General features: G+C 41.6%; 1 protein-coding gene across 1 annotated transcript in view; it reads right to left on the bottom strand.

Moving 5' to 3' along the window:
* Nucleotides 1-15,509, bottom strand: part of LOC117409520 (phosphoglucomutase-like protein 5) — a 43,708-nt gene that overhangs the window by 1,920 nt on the left and 26,279 nt on the right. Inside the window, exons 7-10 of the mRNA XM_034915722.2 lie at nt 13,317-13,432; nt 8,058-8,193; nt 7,509-7,692; nt 1,946-2,080 (exon numbers count right to left, since the gene is read on the bottom strand). Of these exons, the coding sequence (XP_034771613.1) occupies nt 1,946-2,080; nt 7,509-7,692; nt 8,058-8,193; nt 13,317-13,432 (571 nt within the window). The remainder of the gene's footprint in view (nt 1-1,945; nt 2,081-7,508; nt 7,693-8,057; nt 8,194-13,316; nt 13,433-15,509) is intronic.

The following is a 15,509-nucleotide window of genomic DNA, read 5'->3' as shown; positions in this document are numbered from 1 at the left end:
CTGCCAACCTGTTATTGGTTATTTTTTTTATCCATGTCCTCGCAATTAGTCAATTTAGTAGATATATACACCTTAGTAGACACGTACGCATAGATAAGAAAAAACATACCACAGCCCCACTATCCTTTTTATAGTGAGAGTGTGCCTTATTCAAGCTGCCTTAAAAATGCTTAAAATACTAAAAATGAACAACAGTTGTTTCTCTGATTTATTTAATTTAGGGATATTCAAATTAAGGGATTTTTTTAAATCCTCATTTTTTGGAAAGTAGGATATCCGTATTGATATATAGAAATCTAAAAGTACAAGGTTCAATATACTTGAACTTTGAGCTAGCTGAAGAAAACCAGAACATGAATGCACTAAGCTTATCAAATCTATGAAGTTGAATTATTTTACAGGCACATTAAACAGTACACAGTGCTAAAATCGGAAGGTATTGTACTATAAAATATGAAGTTCATTCTGGAACAATCAGGGTTCAAACAAGATCCAGAGGTAACTTCCCCCTTCATTATTTCCACCATTTTATTATCTTTTTGTTCAGGGTGTTAGAATGCAGCAGAGGTTAAACATAGGTTACTGCATGGAATATTACAAACTGTTAAGCTAAGACTGAGAAATTACCTGATAACTACGCAGCAATGTGCAGACCCAGAGGAAGTTATCAAAGGTCATTGCTCAAGTTGAAATAAAGTTGAAGTTCATAAACTGACATGCAGTAACGTGTTTACACAGTTTATACTGGGTCCCATTAGATTTTCTTAAAATGAATCATGTTTCTTATTGTTACATTTGTATGTTTATTACTCTTTATTATTCCACCAGAGTGTATGAAAGATTTGCTGAAGCAGGTAACAATAAAACTATATTTTAAACCTACCATAAAAGTCTTTTAGAACATGTCTTGTTGTGTGTAGAAGAAGTCTGCAAATGACTAAAAAGGCTACAGACTACCAATGTTGGTATATATACCTGATGAGCACACTAATCCTTTTAAACGTGTTCTTAAACCAAGGATTGAAATCTATTTAGTTGATTTCCATGTTCGATACTGCATATATATAAAATAAAAATAAAAAAATCACAACTCATTAGTTCTCTTTAGATAATCTACCCTTGCTTCATGTTACTAAAAGACTTTCGCTTTCTGAAAAGCTAAAAGTTCTTGAGCTATCAAGTTTTAACATATATATTTTTTAATTTTCCACAAACAGGTGAGCATGGAAATATGTATAATTGTTTCTATAGTGAAGAGCATTGCTTACGAGTAGGTAGCACTCCTGGTTTTCGGTGTTTATTTGTGAGAAATGTTGAGTTTATTTTTGTAACATGTTGCAGGGGATTTATTATTTAATGCAACACCTCTCAATTCATTCTTTACTTGTGACCCGCTGAAACACTGTGAGTGGGGTCACGCTAACCTGGTGGCGTATCTGGGGTCTGTGTTTTGATGAGAAAAGGTTGGATTTGTCCGAAGGGTAGAGTAGCAAAAAAGGGTCAGGCCAACTCCAGATTTTAAATAAGGTAATATGCTTTCACTATGCTTGATTGGTAAACTTTTATAAAGGAAGAGTAAGGCTGGGATTTTTTTTTTATTATGGATAGTGCCATCCTAGTTAAAATGTAAAATGCTAAATAAATCAGGAGATTCAAAATGCTGAAATATAACTTTTTTTATCTGCTTACTCAAACGAGTCCTTTTCTTCCAATCACTACCACATAATATATGAGCAGGTCATGTCAAATTTAATTCCAGAGAACAAAAACTGGCAATTAAAATCTATAACATAAATAATAAATATGAAAAATGAATATAAATATTGAAGAAAAAAATGGTACATGTACTGTATAATTTTAGGCAGTAACAATTTGTAGAATTCTTCAGTCCACACATTGAGAAGACAGCACACAATTCCAGTGACCACACAATGCAGTATAATACCTGAGTCTCTCTATTGAGTTTTTCAGGGTCACGCTCATAGCTTTCTGCATAGATTCTGATGGTGGCGCCAACACAGCCTGTTAAACTCAGTCTGAAAATAATTCTTGATCCGTCTGTAAAAATGATGCGCAGCCCCTGTAGGAAGAGAAAGTAGAGTGGTTCAAAGAACATGGCACTGCCAAGGGTTCAAGACATTCAGCAAGAGTCATTTCTTGAAATTGTAAATTAATTTCTGTTCAGTAGTATTCTGGCAACAACACTGAACACTGAGGCATTATATTTTTGTTTGTCATTGCCTTTGTATTTAAACAGATTATAGTTTTACAAAGTGGAAAATAATTAAGATGACCATATTGACCCATATTATGCATTCTTTGAACATATTATTTATTCCTGAACTGGTACTGCATAGTACCTCACTTTAAAAGCGAAAATAGGAATGTGACTTAAAATGCTTCTTGCTTAACAAAATATTTGTTTTAAATAAATGTCTAAGGTAGGTTTTTCAATACCTATTCATTGCTGAGTGTTTAAACACCCAGAGATGCAATTTTAAATCTCATAATTCTGGCCCAAATCTCGGATATACCTGTACAGTAAGGGGAATTAAAACTGCCATTCCATAACCCTGGCACTCTACTTCATTCACAGCAATAAATAAAGGTACAACAGTGACCTCTGTCTCTGATTCCAGGTCCTGCTCCATTTGCCATTGATTAGAAGAGGTTGCACAATTGTAAGAATAAGATCCACACCTTATTGGTGGGGATTCTATCCATTTACCTACACATTCTAATGGAGAAGACGTAGACCAAACCCTGAGTGGACCCTGACATAACCCTGACACCAAAGTGAACCTTAACTCAAAGCACAGTTTTATGCATTTTTTCACACCAAAGTAACAACTTCTTCTTCTTCTTCTTCTTCTTCTTCTTCTTCTTCTGAAAACTAATACAATGTACATCCATTCATTCATACATAAATACACTGTACATTCATAACGCTGCTAATACTAGTTTATACTAGCCATTGCAATCAAGGGGTGGGAAAATAGAGAAAAAACATCTAGCCATTTCTTTGCTGTTTTGGCTCTTGTTTCTAATAATTACATGGTCACTTTTGCTTCATTGGAGCTTAATAAAATTGTTTCCAAATGTCTAATGAGAGTAAAAATCACTTGCTGTAGATTTATCAGATCCAAAAAAGTTTATTGAATTGCACTGACTAAAACCAGGCGCAAAGAAGGCACGGATACATACAGTTCAGTATAACCCCTTTATCAAATGTACATTGCCAGCAATAGGTGTCAATGTGGCTTCAGGTTAAAAGTACAGTCTGAATTTACCGTGGAAGCATCACCAAGGAAGTATAAATAAAGTTAAGCTTGGTAGTTGTCATGGTCACAATCTGAGCCTGAGAGAAAAAACACACCCCTAGAACATTCTCGCATTAGGCTAAATGTGATTTGTCAATTCTAAATCCAAACCCTGCTCTAGAGAGGAGATCGTATGAAACATAATAACAGTAACTAAAAGGTAACCACGTCAGCTACTTGTTTTGGAAGCATGTGAGTCAATGTTCAAAAGAACTTCTGAGGCATATTTCCGCAATCCTTTTGCCAACCACTCATGAGATTCAGCTCCAAGACCTATGGACAGCTGCTGCCCCTCCAGACAGACACTGGAGAAGGTACCACAGCTGACACAATCCCTACTGTCTAGAATTTCAGAACACTGTGGCATAGTTGAGAAAACATCAGACAAAAGTGCTTCCGGAGAACAAAGCTACATTTTCATCTCAATACATGATTTGACTAAAATATTTGAAGTTTAATAATTTAGACATATGTAAGCTGTACGTGAGACAGTTTAATTCGGTGTGTAGCACCGGAGAGAAGTTGGGAGTTATCACTAGTGGGTATAGAGGGCGCCACTAATGCATGACAGCTCTTTAATATGCCTTTTGTTTATTTCCTAATAGTTAGATAATGTTCTTTTTTTTTTTTTTTAATTTTCATTTCATTTTTTGCTTTGCCAAAAAAAAAAAAAAAAAGGAAATATGTCAGCCTTATCCCCTGGTGCCCAGCAAGGAAAAGGGACTGTGCTTTTTTTTTTTTTAAGCTGCTTGACTCGATTTAGTATTCACTAAAAAATACCACAGGTGGTAATATGGATGGTTTATTTTTTCTGTGAATTTTTTTTATTATTATTGAAAGAGGTAACTAGTAATTAACACACTTCGTTATAATTTTTTTAATCAAATTCTTGCTCACTCTTATTCAGAAAAACAAGATGAAACCAGAGGTAGCTGTAATTCTCAGAAAAAAATGTAAATGCGTCAGAAAATACTGGCAGGGAAGGAGTTAAATTCTCCTCCCTGCCCAGGTTGATTGCTTCAGGTGGGAGCAATCCACCAATTAATTATTCAATTATTACTCAGCCACCTGGCATAAAAGAAGGCCTCAGCCTCCCAGTTGGGGGAGAGAGAGTTCTAGAGGAGAAGAAGCAATTGTGTTTGTCTGAGTATGCTGTTTTTGTAAGTTTTTGAAACCAGTGAAGGCAACGCCCAGCCTGGAAGCTTTATTTATAAGTTTTGTTTTGTGTGTATTTTCTGTTTAAAACCTTTTTGTTTGGCCCTTGTGCCTGTTTATTTTGTATTTTTGTTTATTAAAAAGTTTTATTTTGAACGTTAAACTGTCTCTGAGCCTCAACCTCGGTCATTTCCTTGTCACATTTGGTGCTCAGAAGTGGGACAACGCTACCTGGAGGCTCAGGGCAGTATTTTTTTTTTGTTTTTTGAATTTTGAGGAGTTTTTTTTTCTGGAAAAAAAAAAAATGGGGAAGAAGAGCAGACAGCGGCAAAGGCAGGAGATGCAGCAGCCAAAGAAATGTAAGCTGCTGCAACAACAGCCACCACTGGAGGACCCGGCCAGCCTCTTCCCCTGGTGTTCCTGGTGCGGGAAGGTGGACCACCGCTGGAGGTCCTGCCCAGAAGTGCCACCAGCAGACTGGTGTGGCCGTTGTGAGGAGGACGGCCACAACTGGGCAGGATGCCCCTACAATCAGGCCCAGGAAGAGGTGCAGTTTTCACCCCGGGCATCAGGGGCCACCCCACTACCTCCAGTGCCACCACCTTCACCACCATCCCGGGAAATATGGGACTGGTTGATGCACCCTGAGGCGGACCTCTTCCACGACCTCCCCATAGTTATCAACACGCTGTGGTGTTGAGATGGGGGGAGGTGGGAAAAGTGGGAGGAACAGCATCACCCGGCGTCCTTCGCAGAGCTTGCCCTCATGGTCATTAACTACTTGGCAGTAGATATGGGAGAGGCCCCAGTCATTCAAACAAAGAAGGTGGAGCTGTCTTCCCGAGAGCCAGAGAGGGGTGAGCCGTCGTCCCGAGAGGGGTGAGCCGTCGTCCCGAGAGCCAGAGAGGGGTGAGCCGTCGTCCCGAGAGCCAGAGAGGGGTGAGCCGCCGTCCCGAGAGCCAGAGAGGGGTGAGCCGCCGTCCCGAGAGCCAGAGAGGGAGGAGCCGCCGTCCCGAGAGCCAGAAGGGGAGGAGCCGCCGTCCCGAGAGCCAGAAGGGGAGGAGCCGCCGTCCCGAGAGCCAGAAGGGGAGGAGCCGCCGTCCCGAGAGCCAGAAGGGGGGCCGCTGCCGTCGCCCAGAGAGGGGGGAGCCGCTGCCGTCGCCCAGAGAGGGGGGAGCCGCTGCCGTCGCCCAGAGAGGGGGGAGCCGCTGCCGTCGCCCAGAGAGGGGGGAGCCGCTGCCGTCGCCCAGAGAGGGGGGAGCCGCTGCCGTCCACAACCCGAGGGAGGAGCCCGAACGTCCACAGCCCGAGAGGGAGGAGCCCGAACTTCCACAGCCCGAGAGGGAGGAGCCCGAACGTCCACAGCCCGAGAGGGAGGAGCCCGAACGTCCACAGCCCGAGAGGGAGGAGCCCGAACGTCCACAGCCCGAGGAGGAGGAGCCCGAGCGGGAGGAGTCGGTGCGTCCACGGCCCGAGCGGGAGGAGTCGGTGCGTCCACGGCCCGAGCGGGAGGAGTCGGGGCGTCCACGTAAAGAGCGGGAGGAGTCGGTGCGTCCACAGCCCGAGCGGGAGGAGTCGGTGCGTCCACGGCCCGAGAAGGGGAAGCCCACAGGCCTAGGGCTGAAGGGACCTGCAGGGGAAGAATACAGGCTGTTTCCACCGCCAGCAGAGGGGGAACAGCCGGAGCTGTCTCTCCCTCCACCGCCAGCAGAGGGGGAACAGCCGGAGCTGTCTCTCCCTCCACCGCCAGCAGAGGGGGAACAGCCGGAGCTGTCTCTCCCTCCATCGCCGGGGGTTGCCTGCCTGTCCGCGTCGCCGGGGGTTGCCTGCCTGTCCGCGTCGCCGGGGGTTGCCTGCCTGTCCGCGTCGCCTGGGGTTGCCTGCCTGTCCGCGTCGCCTGGGGTTGCCTGCCTGCCCGCATTGTCTGGAGAGGCTCTCGGTGTGCTTTCTCCTGGGGATGCTGGTCCGCCATCACCGTCCCGAGCGCCAGAGGGGCCAGAGGGTCCCGCGCCGCCAGGGGGTCCAGAGGGTCCAGCGTCGCCAGAGGGGCCAGGGGGTGCCGCGTCGCCAGGGGGTCCAGAGGGTCCAGCGCCGCCGGATGGACAAGCGTCGCCGTCCCCGCCTCCGCCACCAGAGGGAGCCGGGCCGCCGTCCCCGCCTCCGCCACCAGAGGGAGCCGGGCCGCCGTCCCCGCCTCCGCCACCAGAGGGAGCCGGGCCGCCGTCCCCGCCTCCGCCACCAGAGGGAGTCGGGCCGCCGTTCCTGCTTCCGCCACTAGAGGTGCCACCATCGCTGCTCCTGCTGGAGGGTCCAGGTTCCCTGCCAGCGTTCATGTTCTTGGAAGGTTCGGGGCCCCCTGCTGTTGAAGAAAGCTTGGGGGAGCCGACATCAACCCCGCCCACCACTGCCCGTTGAAATAGCCCACCCAAGGGACATAAGGGGACTCTTGGGGGGAGGGCTTGGGTTCAAAGGGGGGGGGGGGGGGGTAGTTTGGCCGATTGCGGCCTCCATACTTTGTACGTGGAGGGAGGTGTGTGGCAGAGCGGGGCTCTGCCCTTAGAAATACTGGCAGGGAAGGAGTTAAATTCTCCTCCCTGCCCAGGTTGATTGCTTCAGGTGGGAGCAATCCACCAATTAATTATTCAATTATTACTCAGCCACCTGGCATAAAAGGAGGCCTCAGCCTCCCAGTTGGGGAGAGAGAGTTCTAGAGGAGAAGAAGCAATTGTGTTTGTCTGAGTGTGCTGTTTTTGAAACCAGTGAAGGCAACACCCAGCCTGGAAGCTTTATTTGTAAGTTTTGTTTTGTGTGTATTTTCTGTTTAAAACCTTTTTGTTTGACCCTTGTGCCTGTTTATTTTGTATTTTTGTTTATTAAAAAGTTTTATTTTGAACTTTAAACTGTCTCTGAGCCTCAACCTCTGTCATTTCCTTGTCACAGCGTCATTAAACTGGAATGCTGTATTAACATTCTCCATCACGCTACTGTAAAAGTCTTGTGATAAAATTCAATAAAGGCCTTTGACTATCTGACCTGGTTTTTGGTCACGCTGCCATCCACAGGGTCTGTGTACTCAAAGTTGTCTGTTTTCTCCACACTGTACACACTGTTCCCCACGGCGAACTTCTGATGAGTGAACGCCTTGTCAGTGATCACAGCTCCCAGGTCCCTCATCATGAAAAAGGCAGCTTTCTGGTCAACCCCCTCATAATCAAACCTGATACAGGACAGAGTAAGAAACAAATACTGCTAATACAGTAGAACTCAAAGGGCTTATATATTTTCATGTATGTTCTGTAAGGGTATTTTTTTGTTATATTAAGATTATTGCTATTCATTTGAACTCTGCACATGATTAAATAAGAAAGCATATTAACTCCTTTAGCACTAAGTAACTTTACATAGAGATTACAATGAGGATAACTAATTTCAATGTTTTATACTGAAAAGAAATCTAAATAGGAATGCATTCATATGGACATGCACAAGATTCATTTACTGGTCTATTATTAAGTGGTGCTTTTTCTAGAACACGCACCAAGGGTATAAAATCCCAGAAAGGATATTTTTTTAAATGACTACCTGCAGTAGTAGTTGCGTCCCAGTCTTGCCCAGTGGTCCCTCACAATCTCCTCCACACTCTGCTTCCGGGCAGCCATTATAGACAGCCAGGTCAGCACTGCCCAGAGTCCATCCTTCTCACGGATGTGATCCGAACCTAGAACAGAGAAAGCATAATACAGATTCTGTGTACCAAAGAAAATGACTATGAGTAGAGAGAATTTAAATCGGCGCATTTAGTACAGTGTAAGTTTGTGGGAACTATAAAAACAACCACAAACCAACTATTACCAACATGTGGAGACAGACCATTTTAAAAGATAAAGTCAGCCAGGACAGCAGATGCCTTGTTTCTCATGAACAAGCCCCATAATTGACCCTTAATACATGAGAAACCAAGAGTCAGAAACCTTTGATGGGTGTTTTTTATACCACTGTAAAGGGAGCCTTTCAACATTAAAACCCTAATTACGCTGATTTCAGAGCAGCCAGTGAGTTTGCCGACTATATTATTTCGAGCCCATAAGACCATCAATGTCCATATAATATCAATAGTATTTGATGCATAACATGATCAAAATTGATGCATAACATGGTAAATAACACAAAAGGTCATACTCCCTGCATTTTGAGGGCCTCAAGTCGGCTGAACAAAGGAAGTTCTCATATAATTGTATTCTTTTTGAATCTAAATATTTGAAAACAGTCACATTCCCACAAAACCTATTGAAACTCATTTCTTTTTTAGAGACCAGCTTTCTGCAGTGGTGATAATGGAGTCCGATTTTGTTTTGGCATTAAGAGAAACCAGTTGCAAAAACATCCCCTGCTGTGCAACCACTATACAATACATAAAAAATGTCAGTTCTACATTTCAACATTGACGATTCCTACATCGATGCAGGGTCCTTTTTTGGAATGAACTTAACTCAGAGGTTTTTTTTTTGCCTTACATCCTAGTCTTTTTTCAGTGTCAGTGTCCCTTTCAAAATGACATATGACAGTACACGGTTAGTAATGTCATGACTAAGGGTGGTTACACTGATGTGAATCTAGAACCCCCCATGGACAGGCCAACTTGACAAGCTGAGAGTTAAGCACAGCCTCAGCTCTTACTGCATGCATCAGTTCCAATCCACAAGCAATAAACACCCTGTAAATACAACCTTGTAAGGTCAATATGGAAAATGAAACCATTGAAGCAACAGGTTATAAGGTTAATATTAAGGATCTAAACAGAAGGAGATCTAAACACCAAATTAATTCCACTAGTGTTTTCACCCAGGAGTAATTCATTGACCCTCATTATTAACACCACACAGTGCAATAAAACACTGAAAAGATGTCCTATGATTAGGACATTGGTTTGAAAGTGAGGTAGGGAGATGCTTATAGAGGATTAAATCTCATGTTTAGTAGCATCATATCCAAATTATTGCTGTTTAGGGAGTAGATCATGTGGGTATTTCTCTCCTAGCATCAATTTTATAAAGACTCCAATTTACCTTTTTATGACGTTTGCAATCATTCAGAGTGGTTCAAATTACAATTTCTCATTAAGTTTGTGTAAGGTGCTTTGACCGGAGCTCAAGAGTTGCTCTTCAAGTATAGTTTCTTGGCAGAGATAAATGTAGCAATGTAGCATTGGCTAGATCAGTGTGTAGTGATCTGCCACTTTTAAAACACGTTTGCCTTTAGTTTTGCTGGCAATACACTGCTGTGCACTAGATGGCGCTGGAGACACTTTGGCTTATCTAGCCTACCATAGATATGTCTAAGGCAGGCAATTAGAACTAAAGAGCAGCAACTGAACTCATGGTCTTCTAGATTATAATTGTAAAAGCACCATTAAGCTCCAGTTTCTACATTCCACTTTCAAGTGCTTCCAAACTGTCATGTGTAGAGAACAGCCACGTATAATTGCACCTCTTTCAATCTAATTTTAGGACAGAAAGAGCTGTACTTAATTAAATAATTCTGATTTAAGAAAAAATAAATCTTGTGTTTGACTGAGACTGTGAGTTCTGACATCTCTGCACACTGAGCTGTCAAGTCTCATTTCCAATCATAATCAAAAGCACATGTTTTTTCACCTTTAACTAATTTGGCTAATTACAAGTAATATTCACACAGGAGGGGGGGGTTCTTTTTTTTTTTTTTTTTTTTTTTATAACGCTTGCTCTGAACTCCAGCCCTCAGGATATGGAGAACTTGCTACTCCAGTCCCGATGAGAGATGCAGGGTAATGGTAAAAGCACAGTTCCTCTTAAGTCAAATCAAAGCTGCGGAAATTAAGGTTAAGGATTCTGGTCACTGTTTTCCTGATGTTGTATCTATGAGGAAAAAAATTGAAAGTCCTGCCATAACATTGTCAATAGGATGCACTGTAGTGCTTTGACACGAATACAAGTCAGCAAGATGTTAAATTGTTCTGGATGTGACCATTTCAAAAAACTTTTAATTCTTTCAAGGACATGTCATATCACAGTTCATTACTGATCCTGCGGACAACTGTTATGCTCCTCACACACCTAAACACAAACATGCATTTTTTTTGGTGCAACAAGAGGCTTGTGGAATTCTGCCCTGCCATAGTAGCATTTTATTCTTACAGTTTTGACCTTAACTGCTTTCCACTATACCATGCTGAACTCTGCACACAATTTGGTCGTCGTGGTTTTCCTATTTTTTCCATGCTTTCATCACTTTCGAGCCTGACACCCTACTATACTGCAGCTATTACCTTTCATATTAAGTATTTTTTTTTTTTAATTTTCGGAATAAGGTACAATATATAATGTATTTATATTAAATGCTATGTGTGGCATACAGATGACAGTTCCCATAAAACCAACAGCATGCTATTCCCAATTGAGCATTGCTAGAAAAATGGAAGAATTTCTAAGCTACGCCATTCCCATTCCTTGACCACCTGCCAAGAAAGCAGTCTGGGATGCGGAGCCTTTCAAGGGACGTTCCTTCAAGCTTTTATCCTTTTATAGCAGAAGAATGGCTTTTATTTAGAATAGGGAGCTCTCTTAAGACAGGAGAAATGCTTTACAAAGCAAGGTAAGTGTAACATTTAAACAAGTGTACATAAATATAACAGAGGGATGGAAAAAGGGGTACAAGTACAGTACAGACATACAAATCAAGTGAACACCACATGAACTTATGTTTACAATAGCATTCTTGTTGCACACTTTATAGTAGTATTATAGGATGTTTTCAGGTGTATAGCAGTGTGAAAGGCAATGTGTATCTAACTTACATTCAACTTGTGGCCTCATAATAATAACATGCATTGTGTTATACTTATACTCAGATACCTGACTCACTAGTTCAGCATTTCTTCCTCCTATTTCTCAAACAAGTGAAACTGTTTCCTGATTTTCAATCAGTACCTCAGCACTTAAGGCTGCCACACACCAGACGCCATGCGATTTACAACTGTTAAAAATTGCAATTGTTAAAACTATGATTAAGACTGGTACATATTCGTCAACATGATGTGGAAATTATGAGTGTCTCCTCTGACGGTATTTCAACACATATGGCAATAAATCATGCATACTAGGCTTATCCAGTTCCTTCAAAATGGACTCCCATATATTGTCTTTCAAATCTGTATCTTTATAGTTGTGATGACCTTTGTCATAAAGCTCTGGGTATTTTCTCAATGGCAAGTATTATTGTTTCCTCCGTCATTTTGGATACTGCTTCACCCTGCTGGACCACGTGCATTGACTTCTCTGATTGCTCAATGCCCTAATTGACGAGCGATTCAATCCTATTTATTTCTCATCACTCCAGTGCCGCCTGTGGTGTGAAAGCTACTTATCAAAAGTATAGGTTCTATTCATTTTGTCGCATCGCAGCACATTTTCGCTTGCCGCATCGCGTCTGGTTGGTAGCAGCCTTTAGAGACACCATCAAGACTGTTGTGCTTCTCGTGTTTTTAAATCCCAAACTTTTTGATCCAATAAAAGGAATCATGCATATTATTTTTCTCATCCACTGCTCTTCAAACCATTTTAGTCAGCGGTGTAGTTGAGGGTATTCGCAGGTAAACGGTGTTTACCCACTTTTAATTTGGGCAATATAGCATTTATCCACTTCTCATATAAGGGATACAGAGTTTACTCACTTGTTCTTTCCTGTGATATGCAAATCCTGGGTTAAAGACAAGATACTTTAACAGTGAGCGTCTGTGTTGTATTGCTGCACGCGAGACTGATAACTGAGAGCTCTGTCAGAACTGCGCCGCATGAGCAGGGGGGGCGTGGCCACTGGACTGCGTGTTCTATGTTTGGTTGTTTATATTCTGTTACTGTTCTGTTATGCACACTGGACCTGCAGGGCCCCTGAAAGGATGTGCTCAGAATTGTTCAAGTGAAGCGCACCATCGGGTCTGGGACTGTTCACACGTGAACAGCACCTGAGAGGGAAAATAACTGTATGGGGTGCTCTGGTTGGCTGAGGGCCAGTAACAATGTATCTGTTCATGTTTATCTGTTCAATCTATCTGTTCAACTCCAATAAACAGGAGCGTTTACCCACTTTTATATTTACCACTACAACACTGGCTTTAGTGACTCTGGGCTCCACTTTGCATATACAGTATGGATTTTAAAAAACCTCAATTTCTGGCATAATTATCACATTAGTAATAATCATGGGGCTTTGACAAGAGTGGATCTGTTACTTTAGTAGTTGACATAATTATATTTCAATTTACAGTAGAAAAAATGTTTTCAACAGTGAAAAACTCCTTTATGAACTGGATACATTCCACCAGCAACTCCTTCGGAACCGATGTGCACCAATATAAACCAATGTTGAAATGTATTTGTTTACGACTGTAAGTCGCCCTGGATAAGGGCGTCTGCTAAGAAATAAATAATATGCACTTGTTATACTGCCTGCCATCTGCTGATGCACCAAGCAAACCTTTGACACATTATCATTCATGTTGTGCATGGCACTGTACACAACACACTAGTGTAATTGTCGCACTGACATATAAAACACTTATGTTGCCACCGTAGCCATATTATCAGTTTGGCATCTGTCACGTAAAACAAGGCAGCACTGTCATTTGAAACCCTGTTTCAGAACCATATTTTACACCATTTGGATCGGGTTCATTTTAAACAAAACGCAAACACTTTGGGGCAGGTACATGAAAACAAGGCATTATAGTCAATTCTGCTAACCACTAGACAAAACCACTGACCATAGCCAAAGTGCCATAATTGTGCACAAAACAGCGTTACTTACCAGCGCCAAAACTTTCCTCTCCACATAGCGAGCATCTCCCAGAATCCATCAGATTCCCAAAGAATTTCCAGCCGGTGGGGGTTTCATACAGTGTGACTTTCATTGCTTTTGCTACCCTGGGGAAACAGGAAGAGGGATCGTATGGAAAAAAAACTGCTATAGCTCTCAGGTTTGATAACCTCAACAGGCTTTGCAAACAAAAACCTTTTGGAACTCTTCCCAGATTTAATGCTCATAATGTACACTAAAGAAAAAAAAAGTACTTCAGTGCCAAGTGCTGTTTCTAGTTTTGGAAAGTAAAGGCAGGTCATTAAACATGTTTTGTCAAACAGAATGTGTTTATTTGTCTTTGATTGTGATTTTATAACTCAGCATGTGCAATGTATGAATAGACTTTGATGATCAACACCACTTAACTGAAAGTTGTTATGTTTGTATGCTTACCTACAGTGGTATGTAATGATATTATTTTCTTTATTTAAAAGCCTGAGCCTACAATTACTTTACATCAACCACTATCAAGCATTCCTAAAATTAGTAAAACACACATTCAAGGGTCTCTATCCTCAAAATTGGGTAAATGTAATCAACCAGTGAAAGGCAGTTAGATATACAGTATGCCGTGTATTTCCTTTTATCAAGAAGCGTCATTTTGATTAATTGTTTACTCTTCCTTTATTGTTAATGCTGTTAACAATCACTCAGTGCGGTTCTGGCTCATTATATATTTTCACCTTTTTACCTGTTTTTTGAGTTTGCTGGCCACACCTACTCTACATATTACAGCCAGCATACATTTATATTGAGTTAGACTAGATGGGGATACCAGAGTTAAAAGGTTTGTCTCATTGTCACATGGTGAAAAGGGGATAATAAAAAAGGATAAGGTACTGTAAGTTGAGGCTGCTTCCTCTTTAACATTGTTCTTGACTAATAACTTAATTTGTAAGTTAAAAATGATTATACTTGGAAACTATATACAATCCACTCTTCTGTTTTAGGAAAATCAGTCTCAATGCTTGCTCTACAAAGTATGAAGTGGTTTACCAAGAACAAATTGCACACTACAGCATGTAATGTAATTCATTTTAAAAAGCCTATCAGACTTCTTCAAAGCAACAGTGATGTTGCTGTGAAAGAGGTTACTTTTAGAGGGGAAATGTATACTTGCCACATTACAATAGTAATACAGATCAATCAAAGAACATTAAGCATAGCTAATGTTACATTCCAGTCCAAAAAAGCTCATGGCACACACCAAACAGTACACCACATTTCAACCAAATTCTCAACCCACACAGCATTCAAGCGTGCATCTGCTGTCCTATTTTTGAACAGATACTCTGTGTACTGTAGCTATAGATATACTTTATATATATATGTGTATATATATATATATATATATATATATATATATATATATATATATATATATATATATATATATATATACTGGTAGTGGACAAAAAAATGAAAACACCAATGTTAAGTCACTTAATAGGGCGTTGGGCCACTATGGTATCCTGCTCTGTGGAGTTCTCGGCGGACCGTTTTTGATGAAATTTGCAGTCAATTGATCTGCAGTTGCTCGCCTGTTTTGCCTTACACTTCGAATTAATGCATTGATATTACAATCCTGGAGTATGCGCTTCCGCCTGCTGTTGCCCTTTGCTGATGATGTCTTTCCCTGATGAGTTCCATGCTGACATCACCTTAGACACCGTTGCTCAGGAAACATCAGCAAGTTGAGCTGTCTTGGTCACTGAAGCTCCTGCCAAATGCGCCCCAACAATCACCCCTCTTTCAAAGTCACTGAGGTCTCCTCTTGCAGCCATGCTAGCCATAAATATAGGCAACCAGGCCTTTCCAGCATTTTTATACATGACCCTAAGCATGCTGGGATGTTATCTGCTTAATTAACGCATGAGCCACACCTGTGTGGAAGCCCTTGCTTTCAATATACTTGGTGTCCCTCATTTACCCAGGTGTTTAAATTTTTTTGTCCACTACCTGTGTGTGTGTGTATATATATATATATATATATATATATATATATATATATATATATATATATATATATATTTCAATGGTAAAATGGAATACAAGCATACATAACAGATACTGATTGTTTCAGCATGTGACCACACAATAAAAATCAAAGAGTACCCCTTCTTTAAATTCCAAATACCTTTT

This window comes from Acipenser ruthenus, chromosome 2 (assembly GCF_902713425.1).
Source record: "Acipenser ruthenus chromosome 2, fAciRut3.2 maternal haplotype, whole genome shotgun sequence".
Taxonomy (NCBI): Eukaryota; Metazoa; Chordata; class Actinopteri; order Acipenseriformes; family Acipenseridae; genus Acipenser; species Acipenser ruthenus.
This window is presented reverse-complemented; position numbering and strand designations above follow the sequence as displayed.